Here is a 13,714-nt window from a genome sequence, read left to right as displayed (position 1 = left end):
ACCACAGACACAGCTGCCAAACACTTTCATCTTTATTACAGTTACTCATATCTTTTCTCTTATTATTCCTATTGTAAACACACAGATTTTATCTCGGTTGTCCTCACTACGCAGCCGCCAGCCCATGTAACTACACCCTGCAATCCAGGCTGGTGTTTGTTCCTAGGGCCCAGGTCATGCGTCTCCTTCCCCGTTCAGCCTGGCACATGGACGAAGCTGATGCCCTGCTGCTGCCCATGTTCCCCGCTGCTGGAAGCTTCTGCCAGCAGCACAATTTCTTTGCTCTGTCACCTGCTTTCACTGGGTGATGTTAAAATGACGTTGATGACCAGCTTGTGAGATTTGCTTGAAGTTCCTTGACCTGCAGCAGAGGTGGTGTGAGCTGGGTCTGCCACAGGTGGGCTTGGAAGACGGTGTCTCTCACACTTTGACTAAATGGATATTTGTTGCTCTACACCCTTTCATACAGAGCAGAATACACATCCAGTGAAAGAGGAGAACTAACCTGACACAGCGCATGTTCATCTGATTAAGTCACCCATAGGTACAGTTAACAGAGATGGAGATAAAACTAAGCCATTTAGATAACAGTTCTGCAATTAGGTTAATGTGAACATGCGTGTGAACATTAAAAAGCTATTAGGGAAACCATTGTGTGCTTGCATGTTAAAACTAATGGATTACTTGTTTAATAAAAAGTACCGATGAGATCAAATGCTGAAACAAGGTTCTGAGAATTGGAAGGTTTTTTGGTTTTGTTTGGAGATTTTGTTGTGGGTTTTTTTTTTAATTCAGCAAACTGACATGGCTGGGAGGAAAATAAAAGCAGCTGCCAAAGCTTTGGAAACCCAAAACTTTTTCAGGTCCAAAACAGAGGTAGCAATCTTTAACTTGTATGCGAGTTGAGAATAATTACTCAGCTTGAGTTTTGTGAAGTTAATCTGATAATTTGAGAGAACAGGTACTTGATGCTTGTGGAGCAGAGTAGAATATTAGCCTCTAAATAGGTGGAACAGTTAGAAGGTCTGGAGTAGGAGAGAGGTTTGGTTGAAGATTTAGCTGGGTTGAGAAATGATGATGTGCCTTTATATTCAGTATTTTGTTTGTAGCATACAGTCACTGCATTAATGTTAGCATCTGCTTTTGTCATTTAAAGCTCTGCTGTTAATTTCTCTTTCTGGGATGAAGCCCGGACTGTCAGTGTCCCAGTGTTTGTGTTAAAAAAACAAATGCACTCCCTCCCCCCTCCCTGCCCCCCACCCCAACCCAAATAAAAACAAATGGGTGGGGGAAGAAAAAAAAAAAAAAAAAAAAGTTTCCCCAATGATATCTAGGTACCTCTGTTTTCTCTGGACAATAAGACTGTACCATTAAAATTACATGATGTGTGATGGTCATTGCTTTTGTGCACTCAGTCTTCAATGCAGTGGATGAAATACGCGCATGAGTTTCCTCAAAGGTAATGTTCTCCATGGCTTCTGCTGCAAGAAGTGCTTGGATAAACTGTTAAGTTTAACCTGTGTTGCTTGGCTGAGTCTGCAGAACATGTGCTTCCAGTGATGAGTTAGGTTCGGGTGTCATTTGAATGCTGGGAGAGATCACAGAAATTATGTTTCAAGGTGTGCCTCTGCCCCCACTTAGGTTATTTTTCTAGTTACATTTTTCTGTAAAGGTTTCATGCAGGTGAAGTGTAATGATGATGTTTGCATTTGCTTAGGCGGAGTGCCCATTTTTTACTGTATTATGTTTGTTTACATATTCTAACAAATAACATAGTTCTAAAGTGTAACTACTTCGACAAACAAATCTGTCATTTTTCTGATCTTTCTCTCAAAACAAAATCAGTCACAGAGAGCAGAGAAACCTGTTCAGCGTAAGAGCTTTTCCTCTAAGCCCTAATGCACTGTTTTTATCCTCATCTGAATAAATAGGCATTTGTGAACACAGCTGATTACGTACTCTGGCCTGTCGTTGCTTAGCATTACATGCATGCTGCAGTAGGGTCAGAGATGTCATGTTTTGAAATGCTGTTTACAACCCTTTCGGAAAATACAGCCTAACTTTGCAAAGTAATTAGAAGGACACTTCGTGTAAAACATCCTTGTTACCTAGTTCATAATTATGTCAGTACTAACACATAAAGGTGCCAGAAGGCTCCTTGCTCTTATTACTCTATTTAATGGAACAATGTGCTATATTAAAGCAAGCCATTATACGCTTATTTTGTATTTGAGATCCAAGTATTCTCGCACGCTAGAGAAATTAGACAGTATTAACAGCTTAAAATCCTAATTAATTTATACGCCTCCCAAGCAATGCACAGTTAGATCTTAATATATTTCTGTAATCACCAAGCTGGGACAGGATAGACAGTGGCTGAACCAGTTCTTCTCGCAGTCTGAGTTACTGCCGTTCGCCATAGCGGAGTTTCCTCATCTGTAGAAGATACTGATTTGGAGTTAATTTATGAATGTGGCAGGTCTTGGCTTATCAAAGATTTGTACATACCACAAAAAGTAAAAACACCGTTCTTACCATTTCTCCGATTGTGGTGAACCTTAGCACTTTCAGGGGTGTGGAGCTATGCAGAAATTCTAAAACTAAGACCTCTTCACAAAATGCAGCCATTTTACAGAATTTAAGAGGCGCAGCAAGATGGATAAAATTAACTCAGAAAAGTGTCGTGGATCAAGTGTTTTAAACAATTACATCGATAGAAAATATCCATCTTAGCTGATTTACTCCAAGCACTTTACTGTATCATTCTCTTTCTGCCAGACAACTTGATTTTTAACTTTTGCTCCGGGGTATGCTGCTGCTTGGAATATGCAACTCTGCCAGGAGTGTTTGTGTACATTTCTAAATAGAATGTGCGTGGCCAAATGTTTATATGATTTGTACTTGAAAATTGAACAGGAATAATTAACACATTAAAAAAATGTGTAATAGTATATATACTTCACTTTGGAATAATGCCCATTTATCCACTGTGGTGTTCTTCTCCTAAATACCCAACTTTTTTTGTATTTTCTAGGCAGCTACACTGAGCATTAAGCTAAAATTACAGCCAGATCAAGATGTGGAGAAGGTGAGTCATTTCCTCTGCAAGCTTCTCTGTCATCAGATCCACCTTTTGTTAGGCAGGAGATCCATCAAGGCTCTCTAAGTTGTGCTGCCTTTCACTTGAGGCTTTACTTTGTTCCCAAGAAGTAACTGTTGCATTGCTGATGTACCTTTACATCTAGGGAAGTGACAGGGTGCATTTTGTTAGAGTGCATTACAGCTTGCTGGACTCTTTTCCTAGCTGCAGCCACTGTTACAAAAAATTCTAGCTATGTTCTTGACAAATGGTTATCACTCTGATGGACATCAGTGCTTTTGCAATTTTGAAGCTATGCTAATATTTGTGTAGAAAATGTCACATCGGTCTTTTAGACAGAACTGGTTGATTAAGCAGGGGATTTGTGATGTGCTTGGCATGTCTGAGCAGCAGGGAACGGGACAGCTCTCTGCCAGGTTTCAGTCTGCGGTGTTGTGGACCTCTTCTGTGCCTTCTGCATGCTGCAGCACTCAGTCTGCAAAACAAGGTGAGCAAAAGACAGGGCAGTGTTTTAAATATAATTTCTTTTCCTAGATGTGTACGCCTCTATTGCTCCAAGATAAAACTAACTTGGTGGAAGATTATGTGGGAGAATATCCTGAGCTCCAGAGCAAGCTCTTGCAGATCCTGGACACGTGGTGTGAACCTGGTTTTAATATCAGAGACATCACAAGGTAGAAGTGCTTGTTGACTTTCTAAACAGCTGAGGCCAACTTGCTGTCAGAGGACAGTATGTTCTCTGGTTGTCTTTCTAAGATCGTTTCTCAGTATAATGGAGTCCAATATATTTACTTTTCAGCTGAGAAAGGGGAAATTCTGGTGTCTGTGCCAGAGTCTTCTCAAACGTCTCAGCCTGTAAGGCAGAGGTATCACTCCTATTGACAGATGCTTGGTTCCTGCCAGGAGAGAAGAGTGCAAAATGAAACCTGTGCGGTAGATCTTAGCAATATAGCAATATCAGAGCTTCCTCCAGGAGGCTGTAGCAATCAGACTCTTCTGCTTTGCTGCAGACAAGGGTGAGTTTCAGTATCGGTTGTACAGGTTTTGCAGGAAGATAATACTGTGATGAAGTGGCAGAAAAACAATTAACCTTCATGCGCTCGCGAAATAGTCATGTGTGTTTTAGTTTATAAATTGCCTCTCGCTAGAATAGCTCCTGTCAGTCAGAAAGCCAACAGTAGAGTCAGACTCACAGTGTAGATGCAATAGTTGCAGTCTTAGATCAGAAAAAATACAAGAGGGAGTTGCTTGCTCTCTCTTTCTGTAAAATAAACCTCTGGTCTTGCTTCAGTCATTGACTGGGAAATTTGTGTGGTTGTGTTGTTGGCTTTTTGCTGTAACTTGGGAAAGGTAGGGCACTGTTCTTACCAACACCTAGCAAACCCTACTGTTAAATATCTATTATTTGCGAAACGTACTTTAGGCGATTCCACAGATGTTTCTTTCTGATTTTGTTTATTTGCTTACAGGCAATATCAAGGCCTGTCCAGGTACAAACCAGATAAATTTAACCGCAAAATGCTAAGCAAGCTGGTCTTCAGGCTCCTAGACCGATTTAACGTTGATCCAGGTATGTGATAGTGCAACACATTGTGGAGTTACCTCAGAGATACAAAAGAACAGGTGAAGTCAATTTGTTTTCTTCCATGTTCAGCAAGGAATCTCTGCTGTAATTTATCGTGGGAAGTTTCAGGGTTTAATTAATGATATTGAAAAACAAAGCTGATAAGTTATGGGAATTATCACTTCGTGCTGTCGAAAAATGAAGTGCTTGTGACTAATAGACTGCTTCTACCATGATATGAAATAAATCTTGACCTCAGTATGGCTCTGCATAAACACGTGATGATCAGCTTTGAGTTATGACTCCATTCCACTCGCATAAGAGGCAAGTCATTATTCATCTGGGGATCTGTTTTCTTGAGTTATGGGTCTGTCAGCTGGGAAGAGATAACTCTTGGGAAGCAAGAACCTCACAGTCCTTTGTATTCTTTGCATAAACTAGGGTTGGTGGTAGGGAATTTTAAGGCTCTTGCAGCCTTCTGAGAGAACTAACACATTTTACATCACTGAATAGATCTGCTTCACTACCAGTTACCTAACAAAATCTACTTTGTTTTGCTTTGGTTGTTAGTGGGGTTGTTGGTTGTTTTTTCTTCTCTTTGGGACCTTGTGTCAGAGACCTTTAGGTGCACCATAAGCTTTCCATCCTGCACAGCTCACCCTGCAAAGCTTTCCATCATCAGCCCAAGATACGCAATTCTCTTTTCTTGGACTGAAAAGTGTTTTCTAACCACAAATTGTGGGCTTATTACACCTGGCAGCAACACTATATTGCATATTAATCTTCACATCTTCAGACTGGTGTTCAAAAGTTAATAAGATAATCCTTACAAACCCTCATTGGAGGATAAGTAAATATAATTCAACTTAGCACATTGGCATGAAAGCTGAGACGTATGGGGGTGATTTATTTAAAATCTAAAACCTTCCCAGGAGTTCACTAGTCTTCATTATTTTTTCCTCCTTTACAAGGTTGGTCATTCAGTAGGCTGTATTGTCTTTTATGATCTGTAAAGAGAATTGAGTTGTTCCCCTTTCCTTATGAAAGATCCAGGAAGGCTATGATATTAACTTAGAAGTGAAATAATGTAACTGTTCACATGCAAAATCCTGAGGAATAAATAAAAAAAAAATCTAGGAGAGGAGCATGTAGCTATTGATTTCAGGTGCTCGCTGTGGAATGTGTCTCAGCCTGGTGATGGTATCCTGCTGATACTGTAGCTGCCAATAATAATGGCCAAATCTTTCTGGTCCTGCACAACACATTCACTAGTGAGGAGGTTCCTTGAGGTACATACAGATCCTGTTCCTGCCTGTGCTTCCAGAGAGTGATTTATCTCATGCAAACCGCAGTGTCTACAGTGCAGGATAAGTCACTTGCTAGAGAGGGCTGTCCACCTCTGTTGATGTGAGAGGGATTGTTGGCTACTGGTTTAGGCAAGGTGTCAGATTTGGGGCAGCTAAAACCAGTGTTGGATGACTTTCATAGTCCCATACATGAAAGCAGATATTTATTTTTTACGTAATATCACATGTGATTCAGAGCAGGACTTCACACTCTGCTGAACAGTGGCCATCTTGGTCCCCTTTGCAATGCTTTGGAAGGGGATGAATGCCTATAGAGGAATTTCTGCCTTGGTGCTGATCCTGCTTGAACTGAATTGGGAAATGGTGGCAGCTGAAATAACATGGCTTTCCTTTTCTTCCCACATCTCTTCCCTCCCTTCCTCTGAATTTCTGGGTGTTCTTTCTCTGTTCTTCAGTGAAAGTAAATCTGACTGTGAGGAAAGAGCATACAGAAAGGAAGCAGGCCAGGTAAAATGTACAGATTAAAACCCTCCACGTTTCTCTTGTAAACCTCACGCTTCTTGTTACCTAACCTGATTGTGAGCTTGCTTGCTGCCGCAGTCTGCTGCTGCTTTGTCTCCTCTTCAGTCGTGACTCCTACTCGCTGAGAGCAGCAGCAGAAGAGGGAAGTGGCTTTTGGTGAGAAAGGCTGGAGGAGGACAGGGTTTCTTGGTATGAGAAGGCAAACTTGTATGTGACTCAGTTCTTGCAGTTCCAAATCTACTTTCATATTTCACTACCCAAGCTCACTCTTATCCGCTCACAGTAAATTGCACTGACTGCTAAGCAAAACTTAGGTGTTGATCAGCCATTAAGATTTGAAACGCTCCTTGGAACTGCCAGTCTTAAATTTCAGAGCCAGATAGGAGGTGGCCCAATATAAAAAAAATCTGGAACGTCAGGAGGGAAAAAAAAAAGCCATCATCTTAGATTAGTCCCCTTCTTATTTTTCTGAGCTCTGTTCCAGTATTCTTGTTAACACACAAAATGTTCATGTGCATGGTAAGCGGAAGACTTTCTATCGAGTCCCAAAAGTGTCCCAATAAACTGTCTGTGGATTCCCTTTAATTAGCTTTATTAGGGGAGAAAGAAGTTAGGCAGAAATGGCGTGTGATTGAGGAAACTGAGTTTTATAGTCTTTCCCCACACGTGGGTCAGTATGCTCTGGTTTAACAATCTTGTAGCTTTTGCAGGCTAATTACTTAATACTCTTTGAAGACCCTGTGAGATGGACTTAGATTTACAAATATGCAAATCTCAGGCAGCAGTTCTCGGAGATGAGGGGACAGCCCCTACCTAGGTTTGAAGGGGTCGAGTCTATTTTCTGATGGTCTTGTGCAGCCGGTATGCCACAGAGAGTTCAGTGGCGTTTTTAATTGGAAATTCATTGGGTATGAAGCCAAAATGATACCGCTTGGTCCTCGTATATTGGACCTTAGTGCCTGTATGACAATAAAGCAGATAATGGTGGTGGTGACAGAAAAGAGATGGTAATTGAACGCACAGTGAACAGTTGTCATTGTCCTGTAGCAGTGTCATAAATTAATGGAGCCCCTTAAGTTTTGAATGCTTTGAACACGTTTTTATCATCGTCTTTAAAAAGTTTTTTTACATAAACAAAGAGAAATCTTGCTCTTCATTTGGCCACCAGGTTATCCTTTTGGTTTAACCGTGAATTCTCAGTTTGGGGTGAATCTTCCTTCTTACCGAGACAGACCGGCAGCGGGCGGGCGGCGCTGGCCAGCAGAGGGCAGCCGCGGGCTGTCAGCGCGCTGGGCTGGGCAGCGGTTCCGGGAGGTCCCCGCTGTCCCCTGGCTGCATCGGGGCTTGGGAGCTGCGGGCACATCGCAGGGCAGTCACCAGGGAGAGCTCCGCCAGGGACTCCTGGGAGGCTACACTAGGCATTTTCAAAAGATGCTTTGTTAGGGAGACAGGAACGGCTGTTGCAACTCTACAGGAATGCCTTTGAAAGGAGGAAATTCCAAATGTTTTTACCTTTTTGTCCTTAAAACAGAGCAGAAGGTTATTCCTTTCCTTTACATTTGCTTTACAGGGGTCGTTTTCCCCTGCTTCCATGGTGATTTTCCTTCAGAGTTTTTTAGCTCGTGTTAAATAGGAGCGCATCTCTCATAGCAGTGTGACTGAGAAGAACCCTTAAGCTTAGACATCAGAAGACAGGAACCATCCATTCCTGAGATTGCAGTGGCTACAGACTCAAAAGTGCTGAAGGAGAAGGAGGTTGAACATGTCAGAGTCCTTTCTGGGGCCATTGCCTTCTCAGCTATACTTTTTGTCTACTGAAGTACAGGCAGTAGAATGTGATCTGCTCTAGACCCAGACAAGCTGGCCAGCAGCTCCAAGCTTTTCATTGGGGAAGTTGACACCACCCTTGCGGTTCTGAGCATGAATTCATCATATCTAGACATGTGCCTAAAGACCACACCAGAGTATTTTTTCCTTTATGTGTAGATCGAAACCCTTGCACTATGCTCTCTGTTCCTCCTCCAGGCAGCAAAACTAGCAGGTAGCTCAGGAGTTTGGGGGTAGTCTGGGGCTTCTGCTGTTTCACCTTCCTTTCCGAGGGCCATTGATCCATATTGGCACAGAGCATTTTATGAGAGACACTAATGCATTTTTGAGGCTACAACAGAAAAGAGGTTCTCTTGAGTCTGGCCCTACCCTCCACTAATTTGTACTTAGGGACTAATCTCATAATACGATGAGAGGCTAATGCACAGCTTGCTTCTCATCAGATTCCCCAGCGATCCTTAGCAATACCAGGGTAAAGCCTCTAATGTTTCAGGTACTCTGATTTTATTTAAGAAAAAAAAAGGCTCCTTCACTTTGTCCCCAAACAAAGTATGCTTTGTCTGGGACCTTCTGTTTTGCCAGGGTAGGGTGAAGGATGCTTATTGTGAATGGAAGTCAAGCTCTCAGGGCAATGTAAAGGGAGGATTGGGTCCACATCCCAACTCAGGAGGCATCGCATATCACCTGGGAGTGGTAACCACGCACCACACCTGAAAATAGATTGCACCATGTCCCCAGTAGACACATCTTACTGATGTTACATGAGTGAAATAAGCGTGTATTGCAGGTTTCGTACCCTGTGTGTCAAATAGATTTCAATTTTACTTCCTCTGTGTTGCTAATCACCATTAACTCTGCAAACAGCTGAGAGCAGACTAGATTTTTTGCTTCTGAGTCAGTCCCAAATGTGAAATGTAGTTCAGATGAGGCACTGTTGTGGTGCAACTGCCAGCTTAAGAGTTAACACATGCCCAAAGAGGTGTTTTCATTGTATTATGTCATTTGTATTCCACTAGTGCTCCACAACGCAGTCATGATCCCAAACCGCATTGTACAAATACTGAAGAGAAGGATGGTTGGTGTTCTGAAAAGCTTAGGATGTTGTCCTTTGCTCTGACCAGCAGAACCTTGGGTTTGGCTCAGGACACCTGAGTTCAGACTCCTGTTCACTCGACTAGGTGTTTGACCTTGAGTAAGTTACTCCACTCTGAAGCGCTCTGCTTTCTGCAGATACAACTACAGGGAAGAGGTCTGGCTTCACTGTAGAGCCTCTACAGTGCCATCTATGTCACCCTCCTGCCCCAAAGCCAGAGGACCTCCTGTTATTTCTGATATACATGGAATGTGGAACCTATTCTTAAAGACCTCCATGGTAGAAAGTTTACTATCTCCTGTACAACCTGTGCCAGTTTTCTAACCTTGCCATTAAGATTTTTGTTGACTTTTTTGTTGTTTCTTTTCCTCCAAAAAGCTATATGGAACTTCTCTTGCCTTTATGGCCTTTGGTAGATGCATCTCACATTTTACTTTGGGCTTTCTGATTGAATATGTTTGTGCATTTCTTTTGTATGTGTGTGATCCCATTTCAACATTCTTTTAACTTTGTTCTTGTGATTGAGATCAATAAAAGCTTCTGATTTAGCAGTTAAGTCGCTTACTTCCAATTTTTCCATTGCCAGCTCCTCTTAACTCCTTTTCCCCTTATAAATTATTTTCACATGAAATCTAACGTGCCAGTTCTCTGAGTTTAATGAAGTTCATTTTTTTATTTTTATTTTGCTGTTCTTCCTTTTCTTAAAGCCTTGAACTCCTCAGTTCATTGTCTCTATTACCAAGTTACCTTTCATCCCTGCATTTTCAATTAGTCCTTTGTTTATTGTAATAAAATTAGAAAACTAGATTCAAACTCAGTTTCTTTGCTCCATCAGAATAGAAATTGTTCCAGTCCATCTGTGTTCCTCTGTCCTACTTTCCGCACAGATAGCTGGGCACTTAAAATCCCTCAGTTCTGTCAAGTCTTGTGCTTGGGATATTTCCTGTAGAAGCTCAAGGAAAAAAATGTTCAGTGGATCTTCTTGATGACCTACAGCAGTCATGTTGTGTTTCTTTCTGAAGTGCTTTGAAATCTTTAAGTCAGGTGGTGACATTATTGATTTTTATGTTGATTTTATCTTCTTAAAGAGTGTTGCTTTCCATGAGCCAGTGATCTTTTCCCACAGATATTGGGATAATATCTGGAGGAAAGATCACCATATTTATTGGGATAATATCCTGTGTGATAATTACAGTAATTTCCACAGAACCTTTGAGGGCAATGATATGTTGTCACGCTGTGGAAGATTAACTTAAAAATAACAGCTTTAAACATTTCTATTTGAGATGAAAATGTTCAAGTTATGAAGCGATGCTTCAAGAGACTTTGAGAAGCTGCAAGTAACCAGTGGTACATCCATTCATATCCCTCTGATTCCAGGGTCTGGTATTCAGAGGTCTTTCTTCCTTCTCTCAGTTTTTAATGCTCAGGCGTGCCATGTGTGGGCTAAACTCTGAGGCCCTTTGAGTCGGTAACACTAATTTCTCCTGGCGTACACTGATTCAAGGGAGGCTGCAGAGAATTTTCACTTCACTGTTTTCTGTTGCCATTTCTGGTTGCTGGTCCTGCTCCTTCTGGCTACCGGTGAGATGGTTTTAGCCACTGAAACCCCAGTGAAGGCTTTGGTTAAATCTTTCCCTGTATACACATACCAGTATCTAGCAAGAACTGACAGATACGTATGCTAATCCTAGGTAATGTATTTTATCTTCTGCATTTATCTCTCTTTGCAGTGGATTTCAAAACAAAGTGCTATGTGAAGATCTTGTTTTTTGCAGTTGTAATGAGGCATATCTAATGAAGATGACAGTAATAAAAATAATAACAACTGTTGCTTGCTAGCTCAGCAAAACAATAGTCACCTCCCTCTTTGTGTGGATATGGATTCTCTTTCACGGATATATATTTTATCGGATAAACTTTAGCCACAAGTTTACATCCTGAGTAACATGTTCAAAACTGCTTCAATGAATTAACAGCACAGGTTCCAATTAAATCAAAACCAATGCAGCCTCTCGAGACTAGAGGTGGTGCCTGTATGAGGATGCTACCTAATTAAACGTGTGAAGTCATTCACTGTGAAGCATATGGAACCAGCAAGTGGATCTTATCATTCAAGGGTGTAGAACCAGAGATATCAGAACTGAGAATTAGCATTGCTAATCGTGGTTGAAAGTGTAAATAACAGTTTATAGTTTAGATAAGCTGACAATGTGTGTGTCTGTCCGTCATTGTTCCAAGTGTGACAGCATCCTGCCTTCCACATGCCGAGTTTGAAATTAGGGAAGGAGAAATGTAATGTCTAGACAGTAAAACTTCAAGTAAGCTCAGCTATGTTGTATACTTAAATGTCTTTTTCCTTCTTTTAGCTGTCTGCCCTAATGTAATAAATCAGCGGCACTTGAGAACTCTGAATTACCTCTTTTACAAGAGATTTGTTGAGGTATGTTTCTGTATTGTGTGGCATGGGTGTGAATGAGGCTTTTTGTTTATTTTGCAATTTGAATAACATAGTTGATATGATTGAAAAGTATTGGTAGCACATGAGCAAGTTTTTGTTGTGATTATTATTGTATAGAAATGCATTAGGTTTGCCATTGGACCTGTTTTTTCTGTGAGTGAATAGTTTGTGTGTCCATTCATATTCTAATGGCTGGGTATCGTGATTGCTCAGAGCTGGATGCTTGTTCACCTCTGCATCCTTAGCAGTGTTGTGAGACACATGTAGGTAGGTCAGGGTATGTTCTCCATATGTTCAGTTTCAGCTGTCTCAAATAAGCAGGAGCATACTGGCTAAAGGCTGTTTCTGGAGGCTTGTATGTTGTTTGTTGGTTTTGGGGTTTTTTAAGAACACTAGATTCTAGGCATTCTGCATTGCTGGGTTCTTTGTAGGCACTTTGCTGTGGGACTTGTGGCCTGGCTGATGATAGGCATGGCCCAAACCTGCCACAGAAGCTTTTTTGAGCTAACAGGCTTGTTGCTGCTGAGCAAAATGGTAGTACTCTCAGCCCCTGAACTACTCTTTGACTCTTTGAACTAACTTTACTTTTGTTCAGCCTCCAGATTCTCTTTCTGAATGCAGTGATGTTTGTCCTGGCACTGAGGGCTTGTAGAAATAAGATGATGCCATTATTTCCAAGGAGCAGGTTTCTAGGAGGCAGCCTGGAGGTTGACTGTCTGCAGAATTAGTTGACTATAGTTTCTCCTCACCTGTCATGACTGCGCTGAGCCAAGTCACTGCACTTTGGGTGCTCTTGAGCACACTGCGTTGGGGAGCACATTTCTCTTGTTAACAGGGAGTTTTGGTGCTTCTGTTCATGGTCTGGCATTCATCTTTATCCTGTGCCTGGAGACAGACTACCAGCTGAGATTAAGTGTTTGTTCTGCCTGTTCTGGAAAAAACAGAAACAGCTTGCACTTGTTGTATCCAGGTGTGACTGTGAAGGGCAACAATTGGACTGACTGGACTGTGAAGGACAAGGAGCACAGGAGACTGAATATTGTAGCAATTCCATTTCTTGAATTTTGGACTATCAAGCTGCATTTGCTAAACTGGAGGGGTGTTTCAACTGCAGTTTGTAGAAGACTTTCTCCTTGTAGACACAAGAGGCTTTTTAACAGAGTTTTGATAGAGGCCAGAAGGTTCTTCAGGTGTTCTTATAGTACTATTGATCCAGTCTTCAGAGAGCCAGTTTTCAGGAAATGAGACACCTTCCCCAGAAGTGTCCATTCTTTTGTTCAGAAGAGGATGCGTTTGATGTTCTGACAGAAGGCAGATGCCTGTGTTTTTTCTGATCCCCCATCCCCCAGTACTTTGAACTCAGAGATGGGGTTGAGTGGTGGTGATCTGTTGACACCATTCTGGCATAGCCAGTTTCGCTTCCAAGACCTCCTGATCCATCAGTGAAGACTGGTCTGTCTTCGCTGCCTTCCGGAGCCACTGACAGAAGACCTGGGGAGGACTGAGCATTTCAACATCCTGCATCTGAAAGCTTTAGTGTTGGATGACATCATTCTAGAGAGCTTGGTTATCCACAGTGCGAGAGTAGAAAGCATTTATCCAGGTGTATTTATTTAGCAGAGTAGAATGGATTCTTGTTCTGGTGTTCTGCTCTCTCTGGCCTTCCATTTCCTTTGTTTTGGAGTATTTGCTTGATTTAAAGTATCCAAGCTGGCCAGTTACTTCCATTAAGGTACATTTGGCAGCTGTTTCTGGACACAGTCCCTTCTTCTGAGAGCTCTTCGGTGTTCTCTGTTTACCATTCTCAGCTGTGTATGAGGTCTGGTTAAATGGCTCCTTT

At 41.8% G+C, this 13,714-nt stretch overlaps 1 protein-coding gene across 15 annotated transcripts in view; it reads left to right on the top strand.

The window, feature by feature from the left end:
- The window catches only part of EXD3 (exonuclease 3'-5' domain containing 3), a 291,634-nt gene that overhangs the window by 106,246 nt on the left and 171,674 nt on the right, over positions 1-13,714 (top strand). For 14 of the 15 annotated variants that reach the window (XM_080400989.1, XM_080401002.1, XM_080401001.1 and 11 more), the window contains 4 exons: positions 3,035-3,088; positions 3,635-3,774; positions 4,570-4,670; positions 11,783-11,856. The exons of the other annotated variant lie outside the window; for it this stretch is intronic. In XM_080400989.1, the coding sequence (XP_080257115.1) occupies positions 3,035-3,088; positions 3,635-3,774; positions 4,570-4,670; positions 11,783-11,856 (369 nt within the window). The remainder of the gene's footprint in view (positions 1-3,034; positions 3,089-3,634; positions 3,775-4,569; positions 4,671-11,782; positions 11,857-13,714) is intronic. 15 annotated transcript variants of the gene reach the window in all.

This window comes from Falco punctatus (assembly GCF_963210335.1).
Source record: "Falco punctatus genome assembly, chromosome: 9".
Lineage (NCBI taxonomy): Eukaryota > Metazoa > Chordata > Aves > Falconiformes > Falconidae > Falco > Falco punctatus.
Note: the sequence above shows the minus strand (reverse complement) of the source record. Positions and strands in the feature narration are given on the sequence as shown.